Here is a 16822-nt window from a genome sequence, read left to right on the forward strand (position 1 = left end):
TTGGGCTGCTACATCGCGCTGGTTGCAAGGGGATCCTTTGGAGAGGAAGAGGACGGTAAGGAATGAAGGCACTCAAAGCAGCATGGTATGTTGAGGAGGTAGAGGAGGAGGTAACAGATCGCTCAGCCGCCATCACTGTCGCACACATGAGCAACATGCGGCTGCTGGTCAACCATGGAGCTTGCCCGAGCATGTCCGATTCCTCTAAATGAGAAAAAGATGAATTGAAATCTTTACTCAAAGTTAAGTTCAATCGGGGGCGGGCGGGCCCGGGGCCGGGCCCAAAAGTCACCGGGCAAGGCCCTGTCCCCGGCTCTATCCTCGGATGAACTTGACTATTCCCAACTTTGCGTAAAGGGTGGAATTCCCAGCTAGACTAGTTCAGGTCAAACTAAGTTTACTCAGAATGTTCTCTGCCTCCTCCTTTGATCCAACATGTGTGAAATCTCGTAACTGCTCTAATGCGTTGCTCCTTTTCAGCCGTTCCTCCAGAACTTCAGCTGCCTTGGTGTCTCCCACGTCACGCAAGAAGCTGAGGTACGTCTCGATCGTCGCGGCATGGTGCGGGTTCATGCTGAGGATATACTGGTACACAACCTCTGCACCCTCCGGCTGCTTCGTGGCATGAAGGTGATGGCCGAGCTCAAGCCAGAGGCTGATGTTGCGCGGGTGACGTTGGATGGCCCTGATGAGAACTTGTCGGGTCTGATCTGCAGACAACCGTGACAGCTTCTGACTGTTTGACAGCCTCAGGCTCTTCTTCTCCTCCTCCTGCGCTGCCCGGCGGCTCCGTCGCTCCCTCCTTCGCCAGGCTTCATCTTCTTCTGGATCCGATGCTCTTGTCCCCCGCATGAACATCACCGGCTGGATCGACTCGAAGGAGTGCAGAGCCTCGGTGCTCGCCTGAGAGCTCCGCACGGGCCTTGTCAGACTGTTGTGAAGGCTGCTCTGAGAACTGACCTCTGCCCCCTCCAGCTGCTGAACATTCGTTCCGTCCATCGCTCCATCCCGCTGGTCGGCACAGGCTGGAGCAGGAGAAGGCTCGCGTGCAAGAGAAGGTCGCTCGTCTGTTCTTGATGGGGCTCGATCTCGTTGTTGGAGGAAGCCCAAGGTAGCCTGAGCAGACGCATGCTGCTTGTCCTGACCGTCGGACACCCACTTCATGACCTTGCTCTCTAGCTGAGACGAGTCGCTCTGGCCAGCTGACTTGGTTGTCTCCCGAGGCTCCATGGGTTCTGACTTGGTTGTCGCCCGAGGCTCCATGGGTTCGAGGAGCGAAGGCCGTCGTGCTCGTATGCTAACGGCTGAAGAAGTTCTCCTGAGGAGCGCGCCTGAAGAAGGCTTGTCCCTCCGCGCTAGGTTCTTCCAGGAGTCGAAACAGCGGGAAAGACCCTGATTGATCCACCTCGCGAGGATCCGCATGCGGTACCTCTGATCTGCTGCTAGAAACCTCCTCACTCGCAGCGAGTTCCTCTTCCAGGTCAAGTAGACAGTCTCCAGCTTGTCGTACGACAACTTCGACGTGACCAGCCCTTTCCCTGTCTTTGCGGGTTTGGCCGTGACCTCCTTGAGGTTGATTATCAAAACGGCGATCAGGAGGTTGTAGATGACAAACTGAGATAAGAAGATGAAAGCTGGAGTGTACAGCATCGCCCACATGCTCCCGCAGTTGGACCTGCAGGGCGTCTCGAAGCTGGGATCCTCCCCGACGCTGCAGTCCACCAACCTCAAGCTCTGCAGGTAGTTGAGCTCATCGGCGGAGGTGCAGCCGGGGAGGAAGGAGCGGGCTATGAGCAGATAGTGATCTCTGTCCACCTCCGAGCTCGACTGGTTCCATCGCTGTAGCACTAGAGCTGCCTGATCGAGCGACCCAGGAGTTCGAGGAAAGTCGCTGTGCATGATGTTGGCATGGTCCATCAGGGTCGCCCACCCGTCGCCGCTGAAGATGCGGGTGAGGGTGAGGAAAGCGTCTTCGAGGGACGAGAAGCATGAGAACTCGCCGAAGACAGCGTCATCCGACGCTAGCAAGCAGCGGACAGCTCGAAGACGGGAGGTGACATCATCAAAGTTTGCCCTCCGCTGCGACTCGTCGCACATGTCCCCGAACAAGACGAGCCCGATGACGCCGAAGGAGAGGAAGAAGATGACGAGGAGCGAAGAGATGTAGAAGAACGCGGGGAGAGAAGAGATGAAAGTCTGGAAGATAGTGAGAATCCCCCCCAGGAACCGGAAAGCCTTTATTGCCCGGAGAGTTTTGAAGATCTTGAAGATCCGGACCATGCGGATGACGGTGGGGTCTATGAGAATGATGCCGTTGAACGTGATCTCTGAGAACGATCCCACCACGACCACGAAGTCGAGGATGAGCCAGTAGTCTTGGAAGAACTTCCTCGGCCGCATCACGAACATCCGAATCAGCGTCTCGATGGTGAACACGAAAGTGAAGAAGAGGTTTGTCCTCGACGTCAGAACGTCTTGAAAGCTAGACTGCTTGTAAGTCTCGAACCCCATGCAGCAGATGTTGAGAAGGATCATGACGCAGACAAAGACATCGAACGCCATCTTGACGATCATCCTCTCCAGGAAGAACTTCAATGCTCGCATGGCTGAGTTGCAACCGATGAACAGGTCATGAATGCGAAATCCGTGCTGGTCAACAAAGAGCTGATCCTCAAGGTTGTGCTGGACGTTATGGGAAGAGGAGGAGGAGGAGGAGGAGGAGGAAGAAGATGATGACGACGATTGTTGAGTATTTTCGTCCTTGATTACCTCCAGGTTGATCTCATGGAGATGAATCTTGGCGTTGTTGTTCAACTGGTCGAAGACAGAAGCAAGCTGAGAGTCGTCGGCCGAGGTCAAGTACACGTCGTACTTCTTCTTGTGCTGATATGACAAGTCCGAGCCCACAACGCCACCTCCAGCAGAGCGCGAAGTCGAGCTGGGAACGACTGACCGGACCAGAACAACGAAAGGGGACATGTTGTGGGTCCTCTGACCCTCCATGGCCTCGAACTCCCGGAAGTGGATCAAGTCAATGTCGGCGCTATGAAGGAAGATGATGTGGCTGACCAGCAGTGCCTCCTGCTCCTGCTCCAGCAGGAAGACGAGGGACGCCCAGGTTACCGCGGTTCTCAGCTTCCACTTCCCTTCCTCAGGCGTGAAGGCAGCCACCCTTCCGACCTCTTGGAGGCGGGACGATGAGCTCGAGATGTTGGAAGTTTGCATCTTTTCAACGAGCGACTTGACGTCTTGGAAGCTCTTAACATTCCTGCACATCCAAACCCACTGCTGCAGAGTCCTATCATACGCCTCCTTCTCGCGGTCGTCGTCGGGTGGCAGAGCTGGTAGTTGACTCCTGGATGGCTTGTTGTTCATCTCCACACTCTGCCAGAGTGCCTTCCTCCCTTCTTCGTCCTCCTCCGAGAACTTGGAGCGCAAGAGAGCAAGCTCGTACGCGTTGATCAGGATGGCGGTGAAGATGGGCATGACGAGATACTTGCCCATCAAGACGATGACAACCTGCAGAGAAGCGTCAGAGAAGATGAGATGAAGGAGGGAGGGAGGGAGAGAGGGAGAGAGGGAGGGAGGGAGGGAGGGAGGGAGGGAGGGAGGGAGGGAGGGAGGGAGGGAGGGCTCACGAAGAAAAGAGCGTTGGCAGGGTTCTTGTCTCTGTACGGCCCTGTGCTGTAGCCGGTCTTGTCAATCCCCGCAAACATGTGGTTGTACCAGTTAGACCCGGTCGAGATCGTCACCACAGACACCAGCGACTGTCCGATCCAGTCGAAACTCGTCGGTAGTCTCCTCCATACTCGCTCTTCCCCCGCTGCATCTGCTCCCTTGCAATCTTGCTCGGCGAATACTTGGTTGTCGCTGCACGAGTTGAGCTGACCCATGAAGAGCTGAAGGCCGAGGAGCGAGAAAATGAAGGAGAGGAGCCCAGAGAGGAAGATGGCGGCTGCGATGCTCTTGTAGCTCGTGAAGATCGTGTCGATCATCCTCTTCAGCCCTCTCACCTTGGCGACGAACCTCAGGGGGCGCATGGCCTTGGTGACCCTGAGCAACCGCAGGGCAGGGGAGTTGGAGGAGGAGGAGGAGGAGGAGAGATAGGAGAGGATCTTGAAGCTCTCCTCGACCATGGAGGCGGCAACGACGAGGAAGTCGAGACGGTTGTAGGAGACCTTGATGTACTCAACGAAGTTCATCCCGAGGACCTTGAGCACGAACTCGAGGATGAAGACGAAGTTGAGCATCGAGGTGAACGTGTTGAGGGTGACAGCCTCCGCCTTTGTCATGTTCGGGCGGTCAAGGAGGATGCAGACGCAGGAGAGGAGGACACAGAAGATCAGAAACTTCTCCACCTTGGGGTTGAACACGATCCTGCAAGACAGGATGCGGACAGGATGGAGAGGAGGGAGGAGCCCGAGGGAGTAGCCCGTCTGATAGCCATATTTGAGCCCCTCCTTCCTTGCGTATACCTCCTCTTTGAGCCTCTTCAGCGGCAGGATGCTGATCCTGTAATAAGCTCTGTTCTTTTCATCCTTCTCCTCATCCTCCTCCAGCATTCTGATCTTCCTCGCTATCCCATCCTCCACGATCTGCAGAGTGTTTGACACGTGTATCCCCAACTCCCTGCTCCCCATCCCCTCCCTGATGAACATCTCCTGCTCCGTCTCCTTCATCTTCGCCAGCGCACGGCGGATCGAGTTGACGTCGTCTTGGCCCTCCCCCTCGTACCTCCTCTTCGCCTCTCTCGCGCTCTTACTCACGAGTAGCAGGTCGTGCGCCCGCTGCTCCTGCCTCCTCCTGTTCTCCTCGATAGTATGCTGGAGGATCATCCTGGACTCCTGAAAGAGTTTCCACTGGGAAGCATCTTCCCTCCTCCTCGTTGTCCGTTTCAGCCTGAGGAAGAAGTCAGGGCGGCGGGAGCGAAAGGAGGCAAGAGCAAGGGACGAGGGAGGAGAGCGGTTCACCCTTTCAGCTTGTTCTGCAGCTGGTTCAGCTCTTCCATTCTCTTGCTCATCAACTTCTTTCTATGCTCTCTCTTCATGTACTTCACCCGAAACTCATTCAGAATCTTTTCCTTCTCCTTCTTCAGCTGCTCCTCCCCTTCCTGCAGAGAGATCAATCGGGAAAAATGAGAAGCTTAGGCGTCCTACTCTTGTTTCTTGCTCCTCCCATCCCCCAACCCCTCGTTCTCTCCTATTCCTACTCTTCATGCAGCCCCCGCCCTATGTCCCCTGGCCGCAGTCCCCCTCTTCTCTCCCCCTTCTCCTTCCCTTCCTACTCATCCCCCTCTCTTCCTACTCATCCCCCTCCTCGTACCCTCCTCCAACGCGTCTGCCCTCCAGCTCCTCCCCTTTCCTCTCGTCCTTCTTGTCCTCTCCCAATCTTCCACCCCTCCTTCTCGCTCCCTGTCCTTCCTGTCCTCCCTGCCCTTCCCGCTACTGTATCCTTTGCTTCACACCTCGCTGAATCCGATGATGACGATGGTGATGGCGATGGAGCCGAGAAGGTACTTGCCGAGGAAGATGGCGAAGAAGAAGAAGAAGGAGGAGGACTGCAAGCTTGATGCGCGGACGGCGACAGAGTAGATGGAGGTCCATCCCTCCACCAGGAAGATCTGGACGGAAGACAGCATGCTGTTCCACAGCACTGCAAAGTTGCTTCGGGGGAGCACCGAGACTATCTGGGGACGGTCGGTAATCGGGTTCGAACTCGCGAGGTCCGTGCGGAGGACAGGCGCACTTCCCTTCCTGCTGAAGGTCGACCAGACCTCGACGACCCAGGGGTTTCTCAGCTTGTCAAATGTGACATTGACAACCACGGCTGGGAGCCCGACGACTTGCTGAAAGGTCTCCGTTCGCGAGCTGAGCCAGACCTTGGCCCCCATGAACAAGTTCGCCTTCTCTTCCGCGGCCTCCTGCATGGTGGAGCCGAAGAGCGCCTGGCCCAGGAGGGCGAACATGAGACAGAAGAGGAAGTAGATAGCAAAGACGTTGGCGATGGAGAGGACCAACTTGACCAGGATCCGGATCTGCTCCTGGATGATGCGCAGGTTGCGAAAGACGCGGACCAGTCGCAGCAGGCGCAGAGCTCGGAGGGAGGTGATGCCCGAGCCGCTGCCCTCGCACGCCACCATGCTCGAGGCCGCGCGCATGCAGCGAACGCTGGAGAGGATGACTTCGATCTCAGCAGAGGAGATAACAACCAAGGTCAAGTCAAAGAGGTTCATGGGGTCCGAGAAGTAGAGTCGCGGCCCCAGCCCGACGAGCTTCACGAAGAGCTCCCACAGAAAGACTGCGATGAAGGCGATGTTGGCGTACTGCACCCACAAATGAAACGTGAGGTGTTTCTGATCTCCTTCCTCCCCAGCTCCCCACAGCTGCCCCACCATGCTCTGCCTCGCGTGCTCCATGGCCATGCTGACGGTGTTGAGCGAGACTACAGTCGTCACGATGAGCTCGAGGGCCTGCGAGCGAGCGAACGCGGCCCAGAGGTCAACGCAGAGCCAAAAGAACTTGGCAACCCTCCGGATGGACTTGAGCAGGAGGGTGAGAGCCTGGGCCTTGCTGTCCGACGAGACGCGGAGGTTCCAGTAGGGAAAGAAGCGCTTTCCATCCCCGTCGATCTCGAAGCGGAACATCGGGTCGACCGGAGGAGGAGGAGGAGGTGCGAGGTCGATCGCCGGCACGTGAGTTTCCATCCGCTTCATCTTCCTGAGCTGCGCGAACTCGAGCGAACATCTCACCATCGCGTTGTCGTCGGCGAACTTTGAGATGAGCTGGTCCCAGTGAAAGAAAGCCTTGAGCATGCCCGGCTTGGAAAAGTGAAGGATCACCCGCCGCTGCAGCCACTTCATCTTCGCCGCTCCGTTCTGCCGCCATCTGGACTGCATGTGAGCCTTGATCCTGATGGTGTGATACTGCGTCCAGTGCCGCCAAGTGTTGAACATCTTGGCAACTACCACATGCTTCCAGTGCGCTATGACCCAGGACGCCAGGCGCTGCAGCTTCTTCCTCTTCACCCGCTGGAACTGTCGGGAGAGGACGGCGAGGAAAATGTTCATCAAGAAGATGGGGAAGGTGAAGAGTTGGATGATGAAGAAGACGGCAGCAGCAGGGTTCGAAGTCTGCATGAAGAGATACATCTGCGAATTCCAGTCTACGTCTGCAAACAAAGGAGAGAGGAAAGGCGAGAGGGGAAGACGGGGGATGATAGTTGGAGAGATAAGGTGGGACAAGACAGGAGGACAACCAGAGGAGAAAACAAGTGGACGGAGAGAGAGACAGGAGAGGAGAAAGAAGAGAACGAGGATGGAGAAAGTGAACGAACAAGGAGTGGAGGAAAAGCATCAGGGACCCATCGCAACAGAACAACAAGTCGTTACTTGTTATGCTCCTTGCTACCAGAAGGAGAGCGGATCCGATCCCATCGGGGTGTGAATAATCCGGGTTTTCTCCGCTAGGAACGCACTGGTAACCAGGAGGGCAGTCTCCGTCTGCACGACAGAACGACTGCAGGTCAATGGCACTGCTGCTGGTGACGCTGGACAAGAGCTTGCCGCTGGTCGTGCTGAAGCATCGGAGCTGAAGGCACCCCCCGAAGAGCTGGACAAGGCAGATGGCGAAGACGATGGTGACGGCGAAGATGAGGAAGAGGGCGCTGAAAATCTTGTCGGAGGAGCTTGAGAGAGTTACCATGATCGTCTGCCAGGTGACGTCAGCGATGGGTCAGGTGCAAGAAGAAAAAAGGTCAACGTGGCTGACCTTCATCTCCGGGAGCCTCCGTATGCCTCGGAGGACTCTGAGGGCTCGGAGTGTACGAAGACTTTTGAGATTGTTGGCAGCTAAGGACGAAGTGATCTCAACGATACCCAGGACGCCCAGGATCAGGTCAAGGACGTTGAGTGAGTTTCTCAGGTATGAGGTGCTGTGCATGATGAAGCCGAAGGCAATGATGTTGAGAACAACATCAAGAGCGAAGAAGATTGAGACAACGATGGTGGAGATTGAGGACAAGACTGAGGTGGAGGTGGCCGTGTTGTTCAAGTCTGGAACATCCAGCGGGTCGTCGATGACGGTGATTGCGATTGAGAGCAGGACGAAAAGGATGAGAACGGCCCTGTACTCTCTCCTCTCGATGATCCAGATGCATGACAGGCGGATCACGTTTTTGATGTTCATTCCTGCAAGCAACACGTCAGCAATCATCTCATCCCCTCCTTGTCTATTCTCTCACCAAGGACGCCATGAGTGGCGTACACGTTTGGGTCAGGCCAGGGCTGGGAGCAAGTTCAGCTCTCACTTTCACCGCCGCATCTCGTTACCTCCAGCTCGACATGGTCATTCACTTCAGCTGCCTGCCAACCTCTCATGAGACGCACGGAATAATGGCCGTCAGATGTGATCGCGTGGCTCCCAGCTCGCCGCGGTATCAACCGCATACAAGTCTCCGCCCAGAAGCTCCTCGCCCGCCAGAACCCCAGCACGACGTACGTCCCGATGGGACTGCAGGAAGTCAGCACGTCAGGCAGGTGGGAACAATGTACTCACCCTCGCACTTTGGCGAGCTGCAGCTCAGCAGCCTGTCCTTGAACTTCCTCCTCGTTGATCGACACCAAGACGTCTCCTACTTGCACCCGTCGACTCTTCCAAGCTGAGCTGGACCTCAGCACAGCCGCAACACGGAGCTCCATGACTCCGGACAAGCTAATGGTACTGGTGCATGCAGTCATGCGAGGCGGCGAGCGCCCACAGTCATACACACCTCCTAAGGACGAACGACTGGAAGATGATTCCGACGTCTCCCACCTCCACTTGCGGGTCGTCGATCTCGAACTCTTTGAAGGTTTGGGAGTCGAAGTCAAACCTGAAGGACTTCGCTGCTCTCTCCACTGTTTCCCTCACCGACGGATCGACCTTCTGATGGGCCTGCTCCACGTTAGGACCCCACCCCTTACACCGCACGATTTCTCACCAGGTACTGATGGGAGAGACTCAACTTGGCTGCGTGTATCGATTGTTTATATTTAGGATCGATCAGGGACGGTAGGCCAGGTCGATACACAATCGCTGAGTTGCCCGGCAGGTTTGAAGGGAGAGCTTGAACGATTGAGGGGTTTGAGAGCGCGTGACCCTCTTCTTGGAGCAGAGGAGACGCATCAGTCTTCTCCTTCTCTTCCTTGTTCGTCTTTGGTCTTGAAGGATCCTCCAAAGACCCAGCGGTCCATGAAACAACTGGGTAGAACCCAAAGGGCCTGGCCCGGGGGTTGTCATTCCTGGGGCCATACGTCCTCTTGTGACTGGTACGAAGATACTCGTCACCAGCCTCAAAGGACTTCTCTGAGATCGCCAGACCCGACAGGGGAGTGAAGGCGGCTGCTGGGCGGGTGCCGAACCGCTCATTCAATTCCTGCTTTGACTTGCGGGAGTTCGCCGAGTGCATGTCGAATCAGGCGGGCTCTCAGGAGGGAGCGGGGCAAGGGAGGGAGAAGAGGAGAGGAGAGGAAGGGGAGGGAGGAGAGGAGAGGAGAGGAAGGGAGGGAGGAGAGGAGAGGAGAGGAAGGGAGGGAAGAGAGGAGAGGAGAGGAAGGGAGGAAGGTGAGGTGAAGAGAGGAGGAGAAAGGAGGAGGGGAGAGATTCACAGTCACATCCTGCTCCACGACAGCTGCGCACATCACTATCGCGTTGATAGTTTGATGGCTTTTTGTTTTTTTTTGGTCAAAAGGGTCCCGACCGGTCGGCGTCTGACTGTGACTGATTTTTTTAACTTAACTTTGAGTAAAGAGTCAGTTGCCTTCAGGGCTTCACTGAGTAGTGACACAACAGGCATCTACCATCAACACGACAGATTTGAGCGCAACGTGAACCATTTCACCTTGTTACACCTCGTATGAATCAGTAGAGGGGTGCTGAGGAGTGCTCCAGAACTTCTCACTGTGAAATCGTTTGAAGTTCCTTCATACAAGACTTCAATCTGATCATGAAAAAACTCCTCATAATCGTTCATTGAAAAACGACAGCGCCTCCTTCACTTCCCCCACCCTCAGCGTCAAGGTCCCTCGGTCTGACGCCCATCTCCCCCCCAGCCTCTCCTCCCTTCCTCCCTCCTCCTCCTCTACGCATGCCCCTGACAACAAAGTGTCGTAGTGGCAGAAGCGAAACCTTCCAAACTCCACCATCGGGTACCGAAAGCGTCGTAACGCGCTTTCAAGCAGATGCCAGCGCAGATACGACACGCTCAGCGCAGCCGGAGCTTCCATCACATCCGACCAACCGGCGACGCCCTCTCCTTCTAGTTGCCTCGAGTACACAAGCTTCACGATGCCTTGCTTCAGCCTCCCCCCTGACTCATCGGCCGCAAGCCTTGTCCGCAGGTACTCGAGGTGCTCTCCTGTGAGCGCTTCCCCGTACAGCAAGTAGCACACCTCCCGCCGCTCTCGCTCGAGGTCATCGAACACCATGATACTCAACTCTCGATGCAGGCTCATCCGAGCTCGATAGTCCGCTTCCACGTCCTGCGAGAGCAGAGAAAAGTGACAAGAGCGTGACCGATAGCAGTCATTGCTCGGAGAAAGAATCAGAGCCGTTCCTTCCGCATCCTCGCACATCGAAAACATGAACCGCTCATGGCTCTCCCCCAGAAAACAAACCCCCGGAATGCTGCCATCAAGTAAGGGTTCGTCGCAAACGAGGTTGATTGCAGAATGCATCTCAGCACTCTTGTGGGACAGCAGACATTGAGGCTGATCCACCATCAGCGAGCAAGGCGGAATGGAGTGGAAGACGTGATACGAGCTTCTCGGTAACAGGACCACGTCCCCCTCAGCCTGTCGCATGCAAGTTGAGACTGCCGCATCCACGCTCCCATACACACTGTCGACGTACGAGTTGTCTGATGTCATGTTCCCTACCACTGACGCCACGTAAAACTTGTACATACTTGAGAATTCAGACCGACGATACCAATCTTCCTCGCAGACTGGGGCAATCGGAGCGTGCTGCTTCGGATTGTGAGGAAATCGAGTCTGTCGATCGACATCTGAGCCCCAGAAAGCGTCCTGCGTCACAACAAGTCCGTCAAGACAGTCACGCTAGCATAGCACCCTTCCCCCCTCACCTGAAAGAAACCTGGTCTCCTCAGCAGGTACGCCTCCAGGTGCCCCCGCTCGATCAACATCGGCAACATGTTGTCCACAGCAGCAAACACGGGCTTGCACAGGTGCAGGACCTTCCTCGCCCCCTGAGCAGTGAACACTATCGCTCCTGTACATCGAGGCCGATGTGCCCGGCTGATGTGAGCGAGCCCTGGCTCCGAGCAGTGTGAGCTGCATTTCTCGAAGCAGTACTCCAGGTACAGCAGGTCTGCCGAGGCCGGGAGCTCCTCCAGCGCTCTTTTGATCCGCAAGTTGAGAGACGGGAGGTAGTCATGCACCATCAGGTCGTCCTCGAACACTCCGATCAGCTCTGCCCCGCTTGATAGACCTTCTTCCAACACCCGGAGGTTGTCCATCGCCCGAGCGATGTACGGCTTCAGCGCACCATGCATCGTCCATGGCGTGATCGACATGAGCTCCACCCCCTCCCGCGTTACCCACCCAGAGCTGATCAACGCTTCTACATCGATCTCCTCTTTGAGGGTGAGTGCCGGAAAGCTCACATTCCTGAAGCCTGCTGCCTTCAGCAAGCCTTCCATGTGTCGTCGCTTTTGTTCTTTCCCAGGAAGGCTCAACACAAACACCTTCATGTCGAACGCATGCTCCACCTGGTCGAAAGAGAAGTCTCCTCTCAAGTACCTGTTCGTGTTGATCATCGCATCTTCCGTGTATTGCAGCATGTCCGGAAAGGTCGGGCTTTCACATTCGTAGTCGTCATCTCGGCAAGTGTCGTCCAGCTCACACTTACACGCCATGTCCTGACAGAACAGCTTCACCTTGGGCGAGAGCGATCCTTCCCAGCCCTCCCCCTCAGGCTCCCCCCCTTCAATGCACACTTCCCTCATCATCTCCTCCACATGCGACGTCTCGTCTGCGTCCTCGTCTGGCAACGCATACGTACAACTCAAAACGACCCTCAGCTCGTAGCAGCCAGGCCTTGGCTTGATCTTATGTCGATCGATGATCTCTCCTCTCAACAGCTGCTCTGTCAACTCCCATCCGTTCTCTCTTGTATCTCTCGCTGCTTCTAACCGCGCATCCCCAAACCAAATCTCAACCGAGTAGAATGCTACCACATGCTCACTGCTCCCGAGCTCAGCGCTGTAACCGACCGTGAGCTCTACTTCTCCTTGATCTGAGGGCACAAGATGGCTGTCTGGCGCTGGCAGCTTGAGGCTGAGCTTAGCCCCATACACCACTTCCATCTCATGCCACACCACCAGCCTCCCGCCCGATACTGAAGCTCTCGCCTCGTGCTCCAGGTATGTACCGAACCACAAGTGCCCTTGCGTGAGATTGATTGCATTCATCTTGCACGCGTACGCTCCATCGCCTGACCGCTCGCAGTGCCTGCACATGTCGTGAGCATTGCTCGCAGGGCTCCCGGCCCCCTGCACTGCATCCTCCATGCTAGGTTCCCGGCTTGTCGTGTACAGGCGATACACCCAACCCTCACAATGAGGCTCATCGTCTGAGCTCAGGTGGAGACGAAACGGAACCTCAGCAGAGGTGACCGATCTCTTCAAGACGAGAAGATGCGAAGGCCAGCGAACATCTATGACTGGAGCTCTGCTGCCATCTGTTGAAAGCGCGGAGGCGAGGACAACAAACGAGCACAGCGCGATGTTGAAGAAGATGGTTCTGACTACAGCCAGCATGTTCCATCACAAGGTCTAAGTGTACCAGCCACGAGCATGGCTGCTGCATGCTTCTGGTAGCGGTAGGGAACCGCCACGCAGCCGCTGCGGGGTTTGCAGCCTACTACCATGCAGGATCCTAGCAAGGCATGACATGGCCGATTTACGCCCGCATCCCCGCTCGTCTCCAGTGAAAGCACGGGGGTGGAACTCCTCTTTTACCGGTATTAGGACGGGTACTTTTTCAATCCTTGAAAACTCTGCAGTGTTCATGTGCATTATTCCAGATCGAGTTCGAATTGTCACTTGGGACAAGTCAGGTCCATCATATTGGTTCATATTTAGCAAATTGCATTCTCTCTCTACTTCCTGTGCAGTAATGGCTGGTTCAAAGTCGAATACGCATGAAATGTATGATGCGATCTCTGAGCATATCTGTGATATGCTCAGCTTCTGTGCAACTTGTTTGATAGCCTTCACCTCCATTATGAATGTGCTTGGATTGTTCACGTAGTAATTCCTGTATATGCAAGAAAACTCGCCGTCAAAGGACCAGACATTGAAAATAATTCCACGCTCGTGAGCCTCCTTTGTGACGGCTTCCAATATTCGAAGACCTTCAGAGGCACTTAAACTTTTGGTTGAAAAACCAATGTACATGGGGACAGGGGGTGTGCTCGCACATCCATCTTGTGCAACCACACTGATGGCATCTTCAGCCAGTTCAGCAACTGTATGCTTGTAAAATTTCTCATTGTACTGGTACAACTCGTTTTGAAGTTCTGATTCGTTGACAGGCAGATCGCCATTCGCCATTCCCTCCAGTTTTCCTATCAATCGAGGAATTTCTACATCCATCTGTTCACAGCCTTCAATTACTGTCTTCAGGTAACGTTGATGTGGTGTGAACCTGACATCCTCTGGAGATTCGCCTCCGGTTCTATGCTTGGCAACAAATGCATTTCGAACCTTCTTGTATGCTTGCTCTATATGACTCTTCCTCTGATGCACACTCTGTTGATCGGATCTCAACATGCCAACCAGCTGTTCGCTGATATAGTTTTCTGTCTTTCCTGTCAAACAAAACTTTTCCTTGCGATCTTGAAGCAGGTCAATTCGCTGAGCCAAGTCAGGTTCATGACTTGTTATACCCCCCAGATCTGCTTCACATTCCTCAAACACAGAACAAAATCCTGCATTTATCATTGTTTTGTCGATCGCACAACAATTCACTCCAGTCTGACAATGCTCAGGATTCATTCGACGGAATTCATCCATCATAAATGTGCACACTCTGGACCTATCATTACCATGCAGTTTCATGAGATGCCTATCTCGTTTCTGAAGAGTGGATGTGGATGGCAGAGGTAAGTTGTGTAACATCTGGTCCGTATCAAAAGTTCCAGTATTTTTGTTGCCCGGCCCTGTGAGCAAGCGATATAGACCTGAGGTGCCGACATTCCGTATTGATTCAGCGAAACTCATGACTGGCTCAGAGTATCGCATGCCTCTAGTGTCCTTTGTTCGAAAGCCTTGTCGTATCCAGTCGCTCACTATGAATGGCATGATGGGGTGTTTGCTCTTCATGCCATCCCCTTCCTGACTGGCGAACATTACGACATCTGAAACTATGTCGGGAAGCTCAGCAGAACGGAGGTTATCCATCGCCCTTTCAACATGGCAGATGGTGAGAAAGCACTTGGCAGTAGGACTTTCGTCATTGGATTCTTCAAGAGACTCTTGCTCTTCAAGAATGCTTCGTATGAAATCACGTCTATCCTCCAATGGCATTGACTTGAAGTTCTCGCACATTGTATGTGCGAGGAGAGCGAATGCTGTTTTGATATTGCTGTTCTGGTCTTGGCTAATATGTTCAGGCCTTACATACCTGCATGGTGGCATGTCAGTACTCTGGTGCATTCCAGCTCGCTGGTTACCTTGAGTGATAATCGTGTATTTGCTATTGTAGCTCGTCAACAGTGTCATAGTGCGAAGTGGCCCAATGTCTGATTTTCTTACACAATGCCTTTTGCTTTTGCCGATGATTCTTTACTTGACTTCGAAGCTTTTGCGCGTCTATGTGCAGCTGGAATTGATCATGATGCATTTTGGCATCTGCTCCTTGTTGAAACGAGGTGAAGTAATGAAGGAAACAATTTTTGAAGCCCTCTGCATTCTGTCCAAAGAGGTCACCTAGAAGCGTCAACTTTGCTCGTACATGAGAAGTGTTGATGGTATGCTGGCTCAGCTTGAGATAACTAGCCGCTACTTGTAGCAAGCTATCATCCGCGTCGCTTATCTTCAACGTTGCGTGCCCGATGTTTTGCAGAAAATGTAACAATTTCAGCACCAATGCGTCAGTGAACACTGCATAATCCTGTACAGTTTTCAAGTCGATGTCTTTGAAAGCCCGTCGACAACGTGAACAAGCTTTGATGCAGTGTTGAGGGATCGTCCGAATACTGTTCGTACTGTATCTCGTCTTACAAATAGGGCATTCCTCTCTGTCTGCTGTCGTCTTGCTCATGGCAAGGATGCAGTGCAGATTGCCCGCCAAAATTCGGATTTGAATTTCTCCCCATGGCGCGTCATAGATCTTGCATCGTTGCCTTATACCCCCTGCATGACCACCGCCCTCGATGTGCATCGCGGTCGATGGGAGGGGTATTTAACTGAAAATTAGTACCAGGTATGGGCTAGAGGCAGTGGTTGGCCCGCGGATGAGATCGAATATCGTAGTTCCACCCCCGTGAGTGAAAGAAGCTGGTTTTACTGCTGGTTTTAGATATTCGCCGGACAGGAGCCGGCAATGCGACCCCAAGTTTTGATTCCAAGAATAGCCACAAATTCAAGCTATGATGGTCCTAGGAATGCTCTTAAATATCTCGTCCTCTGACTCGTAGTACTCTACCCACGTTACGTCCTGAGCTAGGTCCTAGGAACTTTCATAGCAAGGGGGTGCTAGCATCTGAGGTTGGAGGGGGGAGGGGGGAGGTTCATCCGAGTCCCCACATTATATAAAAGTTACCGGCTGACTGGCCGGGTAGGGTAGGGGTGTTTGCTTGAAGTAAGTCACGATGCGGAAACGTAGGGGTAGTTGGAAACTTTTGGCATTTGAGGGGGTGGGGTGTTGTTAAACAGTGACCCCCCGAATCTTTGACCCCACCCCGCGATGTCGAAGTGCAATGTAGTCTTGAAGTACCCCTACCTGTGACCAAAAATACCCCTAGAATGATACGACGTGATATCAGAGCGAGGACCCCCACCCCTTCTCAGCCGTTGACTTCTTCCGCCAGTGGCGCCATGAAGGAAAGCTCAGTTGTACGAGCATGGGAAGGGATGCCGCCGCCGCCCCCCACGCTAGCGAAAAGATGCGCACGAAGACTAGAACATTGCAGACAGAAGGAAGCGAACAAGAAGCTTATCCGTGAGCTCATGCTCAAGTACGACGCCGATAAATCTGGGGGGATCGGATATGATGAACTCAAGGAGTACCTGGTAGACTTGTCAATGGGTGCTGAACCGACAAGGAGTGACATCAGGTGGGTTATCCAGACGGTAATGGATCAGGATGACAGTAGGAAGCTTGACGAGGAAGCATTTTCAACTGTTCAGCTCAAACCCTCTCAAATTGCATTGGCCGGACAGACCTGGATGGCCTTTCGGGAAACGGAGGAAGAGATCAGTCAAGTTTTCACGAAGTATGATGCTAACAAGGATGGTAAAATATCCAAGGACGAGTTGAAAAATGTTTTGATGGAGTTGAATGAAGGGATCGCCCCTTTGCCTGCAGAAGTCGACTTCGTGATGGATTCAGCTGACGTGCTAGGTGATCAGTCTTTGGGAAAGGGCGAGTTCATGTATGCTATATCCATTTGGTACACCTTGGAAGAGGCAAAAGTGACTCAAAGCGAATGTTGCACAATACTATGAGGCATTCCACAAGGACTGCATTAGTGGACTCTATGTTCTGGTGAGATCGTTTCGAAGTGTGAAACGTGCTTGTAGATAATATGTAAGGATCTGTTGG

The 16822-nt window shown here is 54.0% G+C and overlaps 4 protein-coding genes across 4 annotated transcripts; 1 reads left to right on the plus strand and 3 right to left on the minus strand.

The window, feature by feature from the left end:
• Positions 1–381: 381 nt before the first annotated feature.
• GUITHDRAFT_113662 (hypothetical protein) lies at positions 382–9444 on the minus strand (the record flags this gene model as incomplete). The annotated part of the gene is made up of 11 exons (XM_005827106.1): positions 382–3519; positions 3639–4899; positions 4971–5110; positions 5465–7167; positions 7388–7706; positions 7767–8185; positions 8239–8281; positions 8327–8507; positions 8553–8717; positions 8767–8930; positions 8977–9444. The coding sequence occupies 11 exons, from the start codon at positions 9442–9444 to the stop codon at positions 382–384; spliced, it is 8001 nt and encodes a 2666-aa protein (XP_005827163.1).
• A 550-nt stretch (positions 9445–9994) lies between these two features.
• On the minus strand, positions 9995–12813 carry GUITHDRAFT_142909 (hypothetical protein; the record flags this gene model as incomplete). The annotated part of the gene is made up of 2 exons (XM_005827107.1): positions 9995–11059; positions 11119–12813. The coding sequence occupies 2 exons, from the start codon at positions 12811–12813 to the stop codon at positions 9995–9997; spliced, it is 2760 nt and encodes a 919-aa protein (XP_005827164.1).
• Positions 12814–14752: 1939 nt separating this feature from the next.
• On the minus strand, positions 14753–15388 carry GUITHDRAFT_154181 (hypothetical protein; the record flags this gene model as incomplete). The annotated part of the gene is made up of 2 exons (XM_005827108.1): positions 14753–15050; positions 15099–15388. Coding segments are annotated over 2 exons (588 nt in total), but the record flags the coding sequence as incomplete, so codon positions are not given.
• A 1031-nt stretch (positions 15389–16419) lies between these two features.
• Positions 16420–16719, plus strand: GUITHDRAFT_56916 (hypothetical protein; the record flags this gene model as incomplete). Its single annotated transcript, XM_005827109.1, has 1 exon — positions 16420–16719. A coding segment is annotated over one exon (300 nt), but the record flags the coding sequence as incomplete, so codon positions are not given.
• Between the last annotated feature and the right edge of the window lie 103 nt (positions 16720–16822).

The sequence above is a fragment of the Guillardia theta genome, assembly GCF_000315625.1.
Source record: "Guillardia theta CCMP2712 unplaced genomic scaffold GUITHscaffold_69, whole genome shotgun sequence".
Taxonomy (NCBI): domain Eukaryota; class Cryptophyceae; order Pyrenomonadales; family Geminigeraceae; genus Guillardia; species Guillardia theta.